This window comes from Oncorhynchus nerka, linkage group LG1 (assembly GCF_034236695.1).
Source record: "Oncorhynchus nerka isolate Pitt River linkage group LG1, Oner_Uvic_2.0, whole genome shotgun sequence".
NCBI classification, from domain to species: Eukaryota; Metazoa; Chordata; class Actinopteri; order Salmoniformes; family Salmonidae; genus Oncorhynchus; species Oncorhynchus nerka.
Genome location: NC_088396.1, coordinates 51962265 through 51981248, shown reverse-complemented (window position 1 = coordinate 51981248; position 18984 = coordinate 51962265). Strand labels below are relative to the sequence as shown.

General features: G+C 46.9%; 1 protein-coding gene across 1 annotated transcript in view; it reads right to left on the bottom strand.

The window, feature by feature from the left end:
• Positions 1–3285, bottom strand: part of LOC115120142 (integrin alpha-V-like) — a 106810-nt gene extending 103525 nt beyond the window's left edge. The window contains 1 exon segment of the mRNA XM_065019604.1: positions 2632–3285. Within this exon segment, the coding sequence (XP_064875676.1) occupies positions 2632–2795 (164 nt within the window). The 5' untranslated portion in view covers positions 2796–3285.
• Positions 3286–18984: the final 15699 nt, after the last annotated feature.

Genomic DNA, 18984 nt, shown 5'->3' with positions numbered 1-18984 from the left:
TTGCTGCTATAACAGCCTCCACTCTTCTGGGAAGGCTTTCCACTAGATGTTGGAATATTGCTTCTATAACAGCCTCCACTCTTCTGGGAAGGCTTTCCACTATATGTTGGAACATTGCTGCTATAACAGCCTCCACTCTTCTGGGAAGGCTTTCCACTAGATGTTGGAACATTGCTGCGGGGAATTGCTTACATTTAGCCACAAGAGCATTAGTAAGGTCAGGCACTAGATGTTGGGCGATTAGGCTTGGCTCGCAGTCAGCATTTCAATTCATCCCCAATTTGTTTGATGGGGTTGAGGTCAGGGCTCTGTGCAGGCACAGATTTCTGTATGTACCTGGCTTCGTGCACAGCGGCATTGTCATGCTGAAATAAGGAAGAGCCAAACTGGTGACACAAATTTGGAAACACAGAATCGTCTAGAATGTCATCGTTAGCATTACGATTTACCTTCACTGGAACTAAGGGGCCCGAACCATGAAAAACAACCGTAGACCATTATTCCTCCTCCACCAAACTTTACAGTAGCCAATATGCAGTCGGGCAGGTAGCATTCTCCTGTTATCCGACAAATCCAGATTTGTTTGTGGGGCTCCAGAGAACACTTCCACTGTTTCAGAGTCCAATGGCGGTGAGCTTTACACCACTCCAGCCGACGCTTGGCATTACGCATGGTGATGTTAGGATTGTGTGCGGCTGCTCGACCATAGAACCCCATTTAATGAAGCTCCGGACGATCTGTTCTTATGCCAACGTTGCTTCCAGAGGCAGTTTGGAACTCGGTAGTGAGTGTTGCTTCCAGAGGCAGTTTGGAACTCGGTAGTGAGTGTTGCTTCCAGAGGCAGTTTGGAACTCGGTAGTGAGTGTTGCTTCCAGAGGCAGTTTGGAACTCGGTAGTGAGTGTTGCTTCCAGAGGCAGTTTGGAACTCGGTAGTGAGTGTTGCTTCCAGAGGCAGTTTGGAACTCGGTAGTGAGTGTTGCTTCCAGAGGCAGTTTGGAACTCGGTAGTGAGTGTTGCTTCCAGAGGCAGTTTGGAACTCGGTAGTGAGTGTTGCTTCCAGAGGCAGTTTGGAACTCGGTAGTGAGTGTTGCTTCCAGAGGCAGTTTGGAACTCGGTAGTGAGTGTTGCTTCCAGAGGCAGTTTGGAACTCGGTAGTGAGTGTTGCTTCCAGAGGCAGTTTGGAACTCGGTAGTGAGTGTTGCTTCCAGAGGCAGTTTGGAACTCGGTAGTGAGTGTTGCTTCCAGAGGCAGTTTGGAACTCGGTAGTGATTGCTGCATCCGAGGACAGACTATTTTTTTGCGTGCTACGGGCACTCGGCTGGCCCCGTTCTATGACGTTGTGTGGCCTACCACTTTGCGGCTGAGCCATTGTTGCTCATAGACATTTCCACTTCGCACTTACATTTGACTGGGACAAATATAGCTTTAGCAGGGCAGAGATTTTACAAACTGACTTGTTGGAAAGGTGACATCCTATAACGGTGCCACACTGAGATCTTCAGTACGGGCCATTCTACTGCCAATGTTTGTCTATGGAGATTGCATGGCTATGTGCTGGATTGTATGCAAAAAGTCTGTCCCTGCTCCTCTCCATCTCTCTCTTTCACAGTCCCTTCAGTTTCCCTTAAGTCCCGTTAGTTTGGCTGCTCAGGCTACCTAAGTTATCCCTCACCAATCACAGCCCTGCCATTCGCAACCAAATCAAAGTTCTTGGAAATGTGCATCTGGACCCACTCCAATAAAAGGAAGGGAAGACTGCACGTTTTTTTTTTACTACTTTTTATTGCCGATAGTAACACTAAATCAAATCAAATGTATTTATATAGCCCTTCGTACATCAGCTGAGATCTCAAAGTGCTGTACAGAAACCCAGTCTAAAACCCCAAACAGCAAGCAATACAGGTGTAGAAGCAAATGTCTGAATGTGGTGCGTGAATTGAAATAACCACAACAATATGATTCCAAGTCCTTCAGATTTACCCCCCACAAAAAAGTATATAAACATCCTCAAATGGAAACAGATGTGTCTGTATGTGTGTGGTGGTGACTGTCAAGAGTACAGTGATGGGCATCAACATCATGTTCTAACAGGACAGCACTATAGAGGACAGAACCAGACCAATCAGTTATAAGTATATAGCATGTGAGGGAATTCACAGCCGACCGCTCAGAAGGGTGATACCAGCCAACCGTTTTGACGTTGTCCTTCTAACAGAGTTAATGACCACAGCTCCAGGCCTCCCATCGTCTATATAGCATGTGAGGGAATTCACAGCCGACCGCTCAGAAGGGTGGTACCAGCCAACCGTTTTAACATGGTCCTTCTAGCGGCTAGTCGGATTTAGTGACCAACGGGCTTTGATTTGTTTTTTTACATTGTAGAAATCTCTCCGGTTTTAGCACCCATCATTATTACAATACACCTGTCTGCAACCGGTGTGCCTGAGATACCCTAAACCACTCATTGGAACTGGTGTCCACATACATACTATATAGAACATATATACAAAACTATGTACTGTATTTCAAATAGAATTATGCTACGTCATTCAATTAACTAAATAAAAGTGGAAACTATTTAGTTCTAAAAACCTGACATCCCAAACATTATTATATAGAACTCAGTCTTACTGCTTGGCATCTGGTTGGAAGAAATCCACAGAAAATCCAAAATAACTTCCTTCAGGTCCAGAGAATACATAGGGCTTGTCAATGTCCAGATTGAAACAAGTTGTCCATTGTAAACAAGGCAGGATCAAAGCCAAATATATACAAAGTTTTCGATGTCGTTCCATCCTGAAGTGCTCAGTAGAGTAGCACGCCTTAACTGGGTGTGTGTGGCGTGTTTTTAGTCTGGCGATAATACACTACTGTGATGAGTTCCCCTTTCCTCTTTGTAGTCGTTCTAACTAATGACGGTACAGCGACATCCCACACACCATGTGCATGTTAACTCGAACCAGCTCAGCAAAACCGCTCACTGCTACAAACTTTCACGTCTTCTTTCGGGTGAGAAGATTCCAGTTCGAATCAGATCGCGTCCTTAAATCCACGATTCAAGCGATACAATGTAACCAATCTGTGCTAAATGGCAACACACACCTCAGTAGCCAACAGCGATGTTTTGTTTTTAGTAGTCCTAAAAAACCAACTGTACAGGAAGTGAGAGCGTTGTTCCCTATAAAAAAAAGACTTCCGCAATGTTTCACACTATCCCAACAGCAGTTCTATTCCCTCATCGCCCGTTCCATAGCCATGTATGGGGCTACTGGGTAACAACTGGCTTACAACGAAATATTTAACTTGTAAACAGAGAGGCATCGAGTTTTTGGACTCTTTGACAAATAATCTCGTTCTGGAAATATCACGTGACATTTTTGGAATCAATTCCTCTTCTGTGCCATTATGAAGGTCAATGAGGGGATTTTGATTTACACACTAGGCTCCAGCACCACGCACACTATAGCATACACAGGCAGTATTTTTTTAAATAAAAGACCAAAAATAATATTTAACCTTTATTTAAATAGGAAAGTCAGAAATTCTTATTCACAATGAAGGTTTACCAAAAGGCAAAAGGCCTCCTGTGATGACGAGGGCCTGGGATTAAAAGTAAATAATATAGTACAAAACACACATCCAGGTTTGAAAGGGCAGTGTGGAGTGCAAAAGAGATTGCATCATCAGTGGTTCTGTTAGGGCGATACGCAAATTGAAGTGGGTCTAGGGTTTCTGGGATAATGGTGTTGATGTGAGCCATGACCAGCCTTTCAAAGCACTTGATGTCTACAGACGTGAGTGCACAGGTCTGTATTCATTTAGGCAGGTTACCTTGATGTCTACAGACGTGAGTGCTACAGGGCTGTATTCATTTAGGCAGGTTACCTTGATGGCTACAGACGTGAGTGCTACAGGTCTGTATTCATTTAGGCAGGTTACCTTGATGGCTACAGACGTGAGTGCTACAGGTCTGTATTCATTTAGGCAGGTTACCTTGATGGCTACAGACGTGAGTGCTACAGGTCTGTATTCATTTAGGCAGGTTACCTTGATGACAGACGTGTCTTACCTTGACAGACGTGAGTGCTACAGGTCTGTATTCATTTAGGCAGGTTACCTTGATGGCTACAGACGTGAGTGCTACAGGTCTGTATTCATTTAGACAGGTTACCCCCCCCCCCCCCCCCCCCCGCTGCTTCCCATATTGACATTCATTCAGGGACATTTATGACCCACTGTGTCTTTTCGGTCTTATGTTCCAATATTTTTATTTGATTTTTTTTCTACATCGTTCACGGTCTTAGACCTTAGATCTCTTAAAGAATTCACATTGGAACACAAATGTAGTCGTGTTCTAAAGCAGTGAGGAATAAAAGAAAACAACGAAAATATTTAAACAATAAAAGACTTTATCAACTTCAAGTGCTAAAAGCAGTTTCTTACATTTAGGAAATACTTAAAACACTTAAAACACACACACGAGATAAATATAATATAAATAATAATAATATAATATATATAAATATAATAAATAATATAGACCTAGGCCCATATCATAAGTGTCAGAGTTGTGTGTATAGGTGACAGTGAAGTCAGACGCAGGAGAATCAAACTGAATGTAATGGAGTTGTTTAATAATGATAAACGAAACTCCAACACTAAATATAACAATAAACGAAACTCCAACACTAAATATAACAATAAACGAAACTCCAACACTAAATATAACAATAAACAAAACTCCAACACTAAATATAACAATAAACGAAACTCCAACACTAAATATAACAATAAACGAAACTCCAACACTAAATATAACAATAAACGAAACTCCAACACTAAATATAACAATAAACGAAACTCCAACACTAAATATAACAATAAACGAAACTCCAACACTAAATATAACAATAAACGAAACTCCAACACTAAATATAACAATAAACGAAACTCCAACACTAAATATAACAATAAACGAAACTCCAACACTAAATATAACAATAAACGAAACTCCAACACTAAATATAACAATAAACGAAACTCCAACACTAAATATAACAATAAACGAAACTCCAACACTAAATATAACAATAAACGAAACTCCAACACTAAATATAACAATAAACGAAACTCCAACACTAAATATAACAATAAACGAAACTCCAACACTAAATATAACAATAAACGAAACTCCAACACTAAATATAACAATAAACGAAACTCCAACACTAAATATAACAATAAACGAAACTCCAACACTAAATATAACAATAAACGAAACTCCAACACTAAATATAACAATAAACGAAACTCCAACACTAAATATAACAATAAACGAAACTCCAACACTAAATATAACAATAAACGAAACTCCAACACTAAATATAACAATAAACGAAACTCCACCACTAAATATAACAATAAACGAAACTCCACCACTAAATATAACAATAAAACAAAGTGGGTACGAGGACCCGTCGCGCACCAACACAACACAACACAACACAACACTGAACAACACAACACAACACAACACTAAATAATAACAATAAAACAAAGTGGGTACGAGGACCCGTCGCGCACCAACACAACACAACACAACACAACACAACACTAAATAATAACAATAAAACAAAGTGGGTACGAGGACCCGTCGCGCACCAACACAACACTGAACAACAAACCATCTCTGACAAAGACATGAGGGCAAAACAGAGGGTTAAATGCACAACAGGTAATGAATGGGATTGAAACCAGCTGTGAAGGAAGACAAGACAAAACCAATGGAAAATTAAAAATGGATCAATGATGGCTAGAAGACCGGTGACGTCGAGCACTGCCCGAACAAGGAGAGGCCTCGACTTCGGCAGAAGTCGTGACAATAAGATCCTTTGAGTAACTTTGGTTCTGCCATGTCTGGCAGCGAAACAGTTCCTACAGCCTCATTTACTGCCTTTAAAAAAAACTATACTGATATGGCTGACTTGCTTAAACAAATGTGGTTTCTACTGACAATTGAGATGTACAAACTATGGCATAAGGGGACGACTAGTGGATAAGAGGCCATGCATCATTTCGATTGATCAAGCTAGGATGGACATAGTCAAAAAACTATTTGTTCAGCACTTTTGAAATGTACTGCAACATAATTCAGAACATGGGCCGTTCTTACAGAGTTCTCCCTGTACACCAAGTCAGAACCGTAGGATAAATAAAGGTTGCATGTAAGGAGACAATGAAAGCTCTTACAATATTCTATGATAACATTTCTCTAAAACAGGTTAGAGGCTACACGTGCACCACCAAGTCAGAACAGTAGGTGAAATTAAGAGGGGGAAAATAGACTAGATTATTAAGGTGAGGCACATGGGCTACTAACAGCTTACTACACAACATACACTTAGTATGACTTTCTTAGCTACAGTCTACATATCTCCCTGGAATATTACATAATTTATGCAGCAGCATACAATACATATTTGGGCTCACCTTGCTGTGCTGTACTCACTTGAACAGGAAAGTAGTGCAGTGGTCAATGTGGGCAAATTTTGTCATCAAACTTTGTCATTTAATTCTGTCATTCTCTGGGTTTATGGTGATTTCAAGATAACTGGGAACTTGGGGAAAAAAAACAAGGTTGAATCATGACGTCGGTGATCTTTAGGTCGGAGCTCTAGAAAGAGGCCAGAGTTCCCATCTTGGAATTCAGAGTTAAATGACCGTTTAAAACTTATTTCCCCAGTCGGAGTTCCCAGTCGGAGTTCCCAGTCGGAGTTCCCAGTCAGGTCGGAGTCCCCAGTCGGAGTCCCCAGTCGGAGTTCCCAGTCGGAGTCCCCAGTCGGAGTCCCCAGTCGGAGTCCCCAGTCGGAGTTCCCAGTCAGGTCGGAGTCCCCAGTCGGAGTCCCCAGTCGGAGTTCCCAGTCGGAGTTCCCAGTCGGAGTCCCCAGTCGGAGTCCCCAGTCGGAGTCCCCAGTCGGAGTTCCCAGTCGGCGCAGTTCCCAGTCGGAGTTCCCAGTCGGAGTTCCCAGTCGCAGTTCGCAGTTCCCAGTTGTCTTGAACTCACTGAAGTCTGAGATTTCCCAGGTCTGAGTTTCCAGTTGTTTTCAACGCAGCAGAAGTCATGCTGTTTTGACAGCATGGCCAATGTATTCAACCTTTTCTGGCAGATGGTGTTGAATGTTTATCCTTTTAAGATGGGAAAAGAAATCCCTAAACCCAGACTTGGACACCCGCTCCACTGAATAGCAGGCTAATGATTGCTTTCTTAGCCACTGATTCCTTCCAAACCACTCATTGTTGAATTTACGATTACCATCTTGTTGTGTAATATTTATGTCCAATGGCCGATGAGCACCAATATGTTTTATCTATAATTTCTCTTCATTATTTCTCTTCATATGACAAATATTAAAAAAGATTTGCCAGTAGATTGTCGACGTGATTCATGATGATGACTGCTAGCTTGCTAGCTAAGATTGTGAAAGTATGATGTTGACATGATCCGTCTAATCAAAGCTACGGTAGATATAATGTGATTGGGACATCATTTTATCTGTGGCCAATGACCTACAGCCTTCTTGGATGGGCACTTCTAATGTAACTCTATGGCAGCACCCAAAGGGGCTTGAATTTTTGAGCTCTCCACATACATTTTGGGGTGATGTAGTGTCCCCATGAATGGCAGAACACTGAGCCAATCACAGCGTCACACAGCACACTGGCTGCCCCACCACCACAGAAAGCACTGAACTAGGCTGAAACACCTGCATTTTGGAGCTGCCTTACTCATAAAAGCCAAAAAGAGAACATGTTTGTATGCTGCTTAATTAACTAAATTACTATGATTTATTTTACATTGTTTTCAAACTGATATGTGACCCGTATTAATGCAAAACAGGCAAGAACAAAAAAAATCATCATTACTGTTATTATAATTATTTTAGCTAAACAGGTGGGGCTCAATGATGGGTCACCCTGAATGAAGGGTCACCACCGCAGCTAGCTGTCTTAACTTTGCTTCATCCCGCAACAAGCCATCTGTAAACAACGGCTCGTGGTGGGATGAAGCAAGCTATAACTGTACCTGTGTGCAAGTGTGTTGCTAGCAAGCTAATATAGCGAACAATAGCTAGCAATGATACTATTGTGAAAATAACGCATGAACATGTAGCTATCTTAACTTCACACTCGGCTTCAGGCAGTCCAAGTATTCAACAATGCACTCTGGAATGCCCTTCAAGCCAATCAGAAACAAGTATTCAACAATGCACTCTGGAATGCCCTTCAAGCCAATCAGAAACAAGTATTCGACAATGCACTCTGGAATGCCCTTCAAGCCAATCAGAAACAAGTATTCGACAATGCACTCTGGAATGCCCTTCAAGCCAATCAGAAACAAGTATTCGACAATGCACTCTGGAATGCCCTTCAAGCCAATCAGAAACAAGTATTCGACAATGCACTCTGGAATGCCCTTCAAGCCAATCAGAAACAAGTACTTCCGGGTTGGAGCGAACAGTCGCATCCGCACTTCGGTCTGCACTTCGGTCTGCAGGTAGTATAACTTTTCATTACATTTCATTACATTTCATTATAGTACAACGGTTTGATTTGTCTAATCTTAGCAATTTCTTCTTAGCTAGCTACATAGCCGTCTTTGTATCAAAGATAATTGCGTAATTATCGTATTTCGTCGTCCTAACGTAGTCTACACTGCTATCTGCCCAGCAGCTAGCCAGCTAGCTAACGCCCACCGTCTACATAGCTAGCTACATAGCCGTCTCTGTATCAAAGATAATTGTGTAGATAATTGTGTAGTCTAGAGCGATTTTCTAGGTTACCTAGCCAGCTATTGTCGTTCTTTTAACGCAACGTAACGTAATCAACACTGCTAGCTAGCCAGCTAGCCCCTGAATCAACAACGCAGCCACTGCCAGCTAGCCAACAAAGTCAACAACGCAGCCACTGCCAGCTAGCCTACTTCAGCAGTACTGTATCTTTTTTTATCATTTTAGTCAATAAGAATAGCAGCACTGTAGAAACTATTACCCTCAACTGAACGACTTGATTAGTGTAGTGTTAGCTAGCTACATAGTTGTCTTTGCTGTCTTCGTATCCAAGATAATTGTGTAGTTTAGAGTGTGTAGTTTTTAGAGTGATTATCTTAATTTACCGAGGTTAGCTAGCCAGCTATTTGTCGTCCTTAACATAGGAGACACTGCTAGCTAGCCAACAGCTAGCCAACGTCTACCGATTAGAACTCAACAACCCGGTCGCATTCCGCCTCGCTCCACAGGTAGTATCACATTTTCATTTCATTTCATTACAGTACAACGGTTTGATTTGTTTGATCGTAGCTAGCTACATAGCTAGCTACATAGCCGTCTCTGTATCAAAGATAATTGTGTAGTCTAGAGCGATTTTCTAGGTTACCTAGCCAGCTATTGTCGTTCTTTTAACGCAACGTAACGTAATCAACACTGCTAGCTAGCCAGCTAGCCCCCGAATCAACAACGCAGCCACTGCCAGCTAGCCTAGCCTACAAAGTCAACAACGCAGCCACTGCCAGCTAGCCTACTTCAGCAGTACTGTATCATTTTTAATCATTTTAGTCAATAAGATTCTTGCTACGTAAGCTCAACTTTCTGAACATTCGAGACGTGTAGTCCACTTGTCATTCCAATCTCCTTTGCATTAGCGTAGCCTCTTCTGTAGCCTGTCAACTATGTGTTTGTCTATCCCTGTTCTCTCCTCTCTGCACATACCATACAAACGCTCCACACCGCGTGGCCGCGGCCACCCTAATCTGGTGGTCCCAGCGCGCACGACCCACGTGGAGTTCCAGGTCTCCGGTAGCCTCTGGAACTGCCGATCTGCGGCCAACAAGGCAGAGTTCATCTCAGCCTATGCCTCCCTCCAGTCCCTCGACTTCTTGGCACTGACGGAAACATGGATCACCACAGATAACACTGCTACTCCTACTGCTCTCTCTTCGTCCGCCCACGTGTTCTCGCACACCCCGAGAGCTTCTGGTCAGCGGGGTGGTGGCACCGGGATCCTCATCTCTCCCAAGTGGTCATTCTCTCTTTCTCCCCTTACCCATCTGTCTATCGCCTCCTTTGAATTCCATGCTGTCACAGTTACCAGCCCTTTCAAGCTTAACATCCTTATCATTTATCGCCCTCCAGGTTCCCTCGGAGAGTTCATCAATGAGCTTGATGCCTTGATAAGCTCCTTTCCTGAGGACGGCTCACCTCTCACAGTTCTGGGCGACTTTAACCTCTCCACGTCTACCTTTGACTCATTCCTCTCTGCCTCCTTCTTTCCACTCCTCTCCTCTTTTGACCTCTCCCTCTCACCTTCCCCCCCTACTCACAAGGCAGGCAATACGCTCGACCTCATCTTTACTAGATGCTGTTCTTCCACTAACCTCATTGCAACTCCCCTCCAAGTCTCCGACCACTACCTTGTATCCTTTTCCCTCTCGCTCTCATCCAACACTTCCCACACTGCCTCTACTCGGATGGTATCGCGCCGTCCCAACCTTCGCTCTCTCTCCCCCGCTACTCTCTCCTCTTCCATCCTATCATCTCTTCCCTCTGCTCAAACCTTCTCCAACCTATCTCCTGATTCTGCCTCCTCAACCCTCCTCTCCTCCCTTTCTGCATCCTTTGACTCTCTACGTCCCCTATCCTCCAGGCCGGCTCGGTCCTCCCCTCCCACTCCGTGGCTCGACGACTCATTGCGAGCTCACAGAACAGGGCTCCGGGCAGCCGAGCGGAAATGGAGGAAAACTCGCCTCCCTGCGGACCTGGCATCCTTTCACTCCCTCCTCTCTACATTTTCCTCTTCTGTCGCTGCTGCTAAAGCCACTTTCTACCACTCTAAATTCCAAGCATCTGCCTCTAACCCTAGGAAGCTCTTTGCCACCTTCTCCTCCCTCCTGAATCCTCCTCCCCCTCCCCCTCCTCCCTCTCTGCAGATGACTTCGTCAACCATTTTGAAAAGAAGGTCGACGACATCTGATCCTCGTTTGCTAAGTCAAACGACACCGCTGGTTCTGCTCACACTGCCCTACCCTGTGCTCTGACCTCTTTCTCCCTCTCTCTCCAGATGAAATCTCGCGTCTTGTGACGGCCGGCCGCCCAACAACCTGCCCGCTTGACCCTATCCCCTCCTCTCTTCTCCAGACCATTTCCGGAGACCTTCTCCCTTACCTCACCTCGCTCATCAACTCATCCCTGACTGCTGGCTACGTCCCTTCCGTCTTCAAGAGAGCGAGAGTTGCACCCCTTCTGAAAAAACCTACACTCGATCCCTCCGATGTCAACAACTACAGACCAGTATCCCTTCTTTCTTTTCTCTCCAAAACCCTTGAATGTGCCGTCCTTGGCCAGCTCTCCCGGTATCTCTCTCAGAATGACCTTCTTGATCCAAATCAGTCAGGTTTCAAGACTAGTCATTCAACTGAGACTGCTCTTCTCTGTATCACGGAGGCGCTCCGCACTGCTAAAGCTAACTCTCTCTCCTCTGCTCTCATCCTTCTAGACCTATCGGCTGCCTTCGATACTGTGAACCATCAGATCCTCCTCTCCACCCTCTCCGAGTTGGGCATCTCCGGCGCGGCCCACGCTTGGATTGCGTCCTACCTGACAGGTCGCTCCTACCAGGTGGCGTGGCGAGAATCCGTCTCCTCACCACGTGCTCTCACCACTGGTGTCCCCCAGGGCTCTGTTCTAGGCCCTCTCCTATTCTCGCTATACACCAAGTCACTTGGCTCTGTCATAACCTCACATGGTCTCTCCTATCATTGCTATGCAGACGACACACAATTAATCTTCTCCTTTCCCCCTTCTGATGACCAGGTGGTGAATCGCATCTCTGCATGTCTGGCAGACATATCAGTGTGGATGACGGATCACCACCTCAAGCTGAACCTCGGCAAGACGGAGCTGCTCTTCCTCCCGGGAAGGACTGCCCGTTCCATGATCTCGCCATCACGGTTGACAACTCCACTGTGTCCTCCTCCCAGAGCGCTAAGAACCTTGGCGTGATCCTGGACAACACCCTGTCCTTCTCAACTAACATCAAGGCGGTGGCCCGTTCCTGTAGGTTCATGCTCTACAACATCCGCAGAGTACGACCCTGCCTCACACAGGAAGCGGCGCAGGTCCTAATCCAGGCACTTGTCATCTCCCGTCTGGATTACTGCAACTCGCTGTTGGCTGGGCTCCTGCCTGTGCCATTAAACCCTACAACTCATCCAGAACGCCGCAGCCCGTCTGGTGTTCAACCTTCCCAAGTTCTCTCACGTCACCCCGCTCCTCCGCTCTCTCCACTGGCTTCCAGTTGAAGCTCGCATCCGCTACAAGACCATGGTGCTTGCCTACGGAGCTGTGAGGGGAACGGCACCTCAGTACCTCCAGGCTCTGATCAGGCCCTACACCCAAACAAGGGCACTGCGTTCATCCACCTCTGGACTGCTCGCCTCCCTACCACTGAGGAAGTACAGTTCCCGCTCAGCCCAGTCAAAACTGTTCGCTGCTCTGGCCCCCCAATGGTGGAACAAACTCCCTCACGACGCCAGGACAGCGGAGTCAATCACCACCTTCAGGAGACACCTGAAACCCCACCTCTTTAAGGAATACCTAGGATAGGATAAAGTAATCCTTCTCACTCCCCCCCCCTTAAAAGATTTAGATGCACTATTGTGAAGTGGCTGCTCCACTGGATGTCATAAGGTGAATGCACCAATTTGTAAGTCGCTCTGGATAAGAGCGTCTGCTAAATGACTTAAATGTCAATGTAATGTAATGTAAGTATTCAACAATGCACTCTGGAATGCCCTTCAAGCCAATCAGAAACAAGTATTCGACAATGCACTCTGGAATGCCCTTCAAGCCAATCAGAAACAAGTATTCGGCAATGTCATGGTATGAACTACTTTATAAACTGGGTGGTTCGAGCCCTACATTCTGATTGGTAGAGATAGAGATACTCTGAATGATCGGCTATGAAAAGCCAACTGACATTTACTCCTGAGGTGCTGATCTGTTGCACCCTCGACATCCACTGTGATTATTATTATTTGACCCTGCTGGTCACCTATGAACATTTGAAAATCTTGGCCATGTTCTGTTATAATCTCCACCCGGCACAGCCAGAAGAGGACCGGCCAAGCCTCATAGCCTGGTTCCTCTCTAGGTTTCTTCCTGGGTTCTGTGTCACGCCCTGACCATAGAGAGCCTTTGTTTTTCTATGGTATAGTAGGTCAGGGCGTGACTGGGGGGGTTTTCTAGTTATTATTTTCTATATGGGGTTCTAGTTTAGTTTTTCTATGTTTGTGTTTGGTATGATTCCCATTTAGAGGCAGCTGGTTATCGTTGTCTCTAATTGGGGATCATATTTAAGTAGCATTTTTTCACCTGTGTTTTATGGGATATTGTTTTGAGTTAGTGTATGTTACACCTCTTAGTTGCGGTTCGTGGTTTGTTTCGTTCTTTCTTTGTAGTTTTGTGCGTTTCTAATAAATAAGCGCTGCAGCTTGGTCCGATAATTATTCCAGCAAACGTGACATTCTGGCCTTTCTAGGGGAGTTTTTCCTAGCCACCGTGCTTCTACACCTGCATTGCTTTGCTGTTTGGGGTTTTAGGCTGAGCATGCTCGGACCAACTGGCAAGTGTCTTCACTGACATTTTCAACCTCTCCCTGACCGAGTCTGTAGTACACCTACAGCACTTGAATGAGACGAGGGAAATTCAATTCAATCTCTGTAGTACAAAGTATATTCATTTACCCCTCAAATAGCACTCCAAACTATTTTTGGACACAGTGGGCACAAAGGTAGTTAGTTAGAGCCTGTTTTGTAATAGCTGTGAGTCATTTGACTAAAGCCTGTCTAAATCCAGCAAATCCTTGCTGCTTGACAATTATAGATGACTAATGCTGGGGATATTTTCGTCATATTTGGCCATGTCTGAGACTCATACAACCTCACTGTAAATAGTGCACTACTTTTAGCCAGGGCCAAAGAGCACCCTACTCCCTAAATAGTGCACTACTTTTAGCCATGGCCAAAGAGCACCCTACCCCCTAAATAGTGCACTACTTTTAGCCAGGGTCAAAGAGCACCCTACTCATTCCATAGTACACTACTTTTGACCTGAACAGACCCCTAAAGTCAGGACTATTGGGGGAGGGATGGAGGGAGGAGGATAGAAGTAACGGAGGGAGGGATGGAGGGATGGGGGATAGAGGTAACGGAGGGATGGAGGTTAGCGGTAATGGAGGGATGGAGGGATGGATGGAGGTTAGAGGTAACGGAGGGATGGAGGGATGGAGGGGGTTAGAAGTAACGGCGGGATGGAGGGATGGAGGGATGGATGGAGGTTAGAGGTAACGGAGGGATGGAGGGGGTTAGAAGTAACGGAGGGATGGAGGGATGGAGGGATGGAGGTTAGAAGTAACGGATGGAGGGATGGAGGGATGGAGGTTAGAGGTAACAGAGGGAGGGATGGAGGGATGGAGGTTAGAAGTAACGGATGGAGGGATGGAGGGGGTTAGAAGTAACGGATGGAGGGATGGAGGGGGTTAGAAGTAACGGATGGAGGGATGGAGGGATGGAGGGGGTTAGAAGTAACGGATGGAGGGATGGAGGGGTTTTGAAGTAACGGAGGGAGGGATGGAGGGATGGAGGTTAGAGGTAACGGATGGAGGGATGGAGGTTAGAAGTAACGGAGGGAGGGAGGTATGGATGGAGGTTAGAGGTAACGGAGGGAGGGATGGAGGGATGGAAGTTAGAGGTAACGGAGGGAGGGATGGAGGGATGGAGGTTAGAAGTAACGGATGGAGGGATGGAGGGGGTTAGAAGTAACGGAGGGAGGGATGGAGGGATGAAGGTTAGAGGTAACGGAGGGAGGGATGGAGGGATGGATGGAGGAGGTTAGAAGTAACGGAGGGAGGGATGGAGGGATGGAGGAGGTTAGAAGTAACGGAGGGAGGGATGGAGGGATTGAGGTTAGAGGTAACGGAGGGAGGAATGGAGGGATGGAGGTTAGAGGTAACGGATGGAGGGATGGAGGTTAGAGGTAACGGAGGGAGGGATGGAGGGATGAAGGTTAGAGGTAACAGAGGGAGGGATGGAGGTTAGAAGTAACGGATGGAGGGATGGAGGGATGGAGGGGGTTAGAACTAACGGAGGGAGGGATGGAGGGATGGAGGGGGTTAGAAGTAACGGAGGGATGGAGGGATGGAGGTTAGAAGTAACGGATGGAGGGATGGAGGGATGGAGGAGGTTAGATGTAACGGATGGAGGGATGGAGGGATGGAGGGGGATAGAAGTAACGGATGGAGTGATGGAGGTTAGAAGTAACGGATGGAGGAGGTTAGATGTAACGGATGGAGGGATGGAGGGGGTTAGAAGTAACGGATGGAGGGATGGAGTGATGGAGGTTAGAGGTAACGGAGGGAGGGATGGAGGGATGAAGGTTAGAAGTAACGGAGGGAGGGATGGAGGGATGAAGTTTAGAGGTAACGGAGGGAGGGATGGAGGGATGGAGGTTAGAAGTAACAGATGGAGGGATGGAGGGGGTTAGAAGTAACGGAGGGAGGGATGGAGGGATGGAGGGGGTTAGAAGTAATGGAGGGAGGGATGGAGGGATGGAGGTTAGAGGTAACGGAGGGATAGAGGGATGGAGGTTAGAGGTAACGGAGGGATAGAGGGATGGAGGTTATAGGTAACGGAGGGATAGAGGGATGGAGGTTAGAGGTAACGGAGGGATAGAGGGATGGAGGTTAGAGGTAACGGAGGCATAGAGGGATGGAGGTTAGAGGTAACGGAGGCATATAGGGAGGGAGGTTAGAGGTGAGGGAGGGAGGGATAGAGGGATGGAGGTTAGAGGTGAGGGAGGGAGGGATAGAGGGATGGAGGTTAGAGGTAACGGAGGCATAGAGGGATGGAGGTTAGAAGTAACGGAGGGAGGGATAGAGGGATGGAGGTTAGAGGTAACAGAGGGATAGAGGGATGGAGGTTAGAGGTAACGGAGGGATAGAGGGATGGAGGTTAGAGGTAACAGAGGGAGGGAGGGATGGAGGTTAGAGGTAACGGAGGCATAGAGGCATGGAGGTTTGAGGTAACGGAGGCATAGAGGGATGGAGGTTAGAGGTGAAGGAGGGAGGGATGGAGGTTAGAGGTAACGGAGGCATAGATGGATGGAGGTTAGAGGTAACGGAGGGATAGAGGGATGGAGGTTAGAGGTAACGGAGGGATAGAGGGATGGAGGTTAGAGGTGACGGAGGCATAGAGGGATGGAGGTTAGAGGTAACAGAGGGTGGGATGGAGGTTAGAGGTAACAGAGGGATAGAGGGATGGAGGTTAGAGGTAACAGAGGGAGGGATGGAGGTTAGAGGTAACGGAGGCATAGAGGGATGGAGGTTAGAGGTAACAGAGGGAGGGAGGGATGGAGGTTAGAGGTAACGGAGGGAGGGATAGAGGGATGGAGGTTAGAGGTAACAGAGGGATAGAGGGATGGAGGTTAGAGGTAACAGAGGGATAGAGGGATGGAGGTTAGAGGTAACAGAGGGATAGAGGGATGGAGGTTAGAGGTAACAGAGGGATAGAGGGATGGAGGTTAGAGGTAACAGAGGGATAGAGGGATGGAGGTTAGAGGTAAGGGAGGCATAGAGGGATGGAGGTTAGAGGTAACAGAGGGATAGAGGGATGGAGGTTAGAGGTAACAGAGGGATAGAGGGATGGAGGTTAGAGGTAACGGAGGGATAGAGGGATGGAGGTTAGAGGTAACGGAGGGATAGAGGTTAGAGGTAACGGAGGGATAGAGGGATGGAGGTTAGAGGTAACAGAGGGAGGGATGGAGGGATGGAGGGATAGATGGGTGGATGGAGGGGGTTAGAAGTAATGGATGGAGGGATGGAGGTTAGAGGTAACGGAGGGAGGGATGGAGGGATGGAAGGATGGATGGAGGGGGTTAGAGGTAACAGAGGGAGGGATGGAGGGATGGAGGTTAGAGGTAACGGAGGGAGGGATGGAGTGATGGAGGAGGTTAGAAGTAACGGATGGAGGGATGGAGGAGGTTAGAAGTAATGGAGGGATGGAGGGATGGAGGAGGTTAGAAGTAATGGAGGGAGGGATGGAGCGAGGACGTTAGAAGTAACGCAGGGAGGGATGGAGGGAGGAGGTTAGAGGTAACGGAGGGATGGAGGGATGGAGGCATGGAGGAGGTTAATAGTAATGGAGGGATGGAGGAGGTTAGAAGTAACGGAGAGATGGAGGGATGGAGGAGGTTAGAAGTAACGGAGGGATGGAGGGATAGAGGGGGTTAGAGGTAACGGGGGGATGGAGCGATGGAGGAGGTTAGAAGTAACGGAGGGATGGATGAAGGAGGTTAGAAGTAACGGAGGGATGGATGGAGGGAGGAGGTTAATAGTAATGGAGGGATGGAGGAGGTTAGAAGTAACGGAGGGATGGAGGGATGAGGAGGTTAGAAGTAACAGAGGGATGGAGGGATGGAGGGATGGAGGAGGTTAGAGGTAACGGAGGGAGGGATGGAGGGAGGAGATTAGATGTAACGGAGGGAGGGATGGAGGGATGGAGGAGGTTAGAGGTAACGGAGGGAGGGATGGAGGGAGGAGGTTAGAGGTAACGGAGGGAGGGATGGAGGGATGGAGGGAGGAGGTTAGATGTAACGGAGGGAGGGATGGAGGGATGGAGGAGGTTAGAAGTAACGGAGGGATGGATGGAGGAGATTAGAAGTAACGGAGTGATGGAAGGAGGAGGTTAGAAGTAACGGAGGGATGGAAGGATGGAGGAGGTTAGAAGTAACGGAGGGATGGAGGGATGGAGGTTAGAAGTAACGGAGGGATGGATGGAGGAGGTTAGAAGTAACGGAGGGATGGAGGGAGGAGGTTAGAAGTAACGGATGGAGGGATGTATGGAGGTTAGAAGTAACGGAGGGAGGGATGGATGGAGGCATGGAGGAGGTTAGAAGTAACGGAGGTTGGGATGGAGGAAGTTAGAAGTAGAAGTAACGGAGGGAGGGATTGATGGAGGCATGGAAGAGGTTAGAAGTAATGGAGGGATGGAGGAGGTTAGAAGTAATGGAGGGATGGAGGAGGTTAGAAGTAATGGAGGGATGGAGGGATGGAGGCATGGAAGAGGTTAGAAGTAATGGAGGGATGGAGGGATGGAGGAGGTTAGAAGTAATGAAGGGATGGAGGGATGGAGGATGTTAGAGGTAACGGATGGAGGGATGGATGGAGGCATGGAGGAGGTTAGAAGTAACGGAGGGAGGGATGGATGGAGGCATGGAAGAGGTTAGAAGTAATGGAGGGATGGAGGAGGTTAGAAGTAACGGAGGGATGGAGGGATGGAGGTTAGAAGTAACGGAGGGATGGATGGAGGAGGTTAGAAGTAACGGAGGGATGGAGGGAGGAGGTTAGAAGTAACAGATGGAGGGATGTATGGAGGTTAGAAGTAACGGAGGGAGGGATGGATGGAGGCATGGAGGAGGTTAGAAGTAACGGAGGTTGGGATGGAGGAAGTTAGAAGTAACGGAGGGAGGGATGGATGGAGGCATGGAAGAGGTTAGAAGTAATGGAGGGATGGAGGAGGTTAGAAGTAATGGAGGGATGGAGGAGGTTAGAAGTAATGGAGGGATGGAGGGATGGAGGCATGGAAGAGGTTAGAAGTAATGGAGGGATGGAGGGATGGAGGGATGGAGGAGGTTAGAAGTAATGAAGGGATGGAGGGATGGAGGACGTTAGAGGTAACGGATGGAGGGATGGATGGAGGCATGGAGGAGGTTAGAAGTAACGGAGGGAGGGATGTATGGAGGTTAGAAGTAACGGAGGGAGGGATGGATGGAGGCATGGAATAGGTTAGAAGTACTGAAGGGATGGAGGGATGGAGGGATGGAGGAGGTTAGAAGTAATGGAGGGATGGAGGGATGGAGGAGGTTAGAACTAATCAAG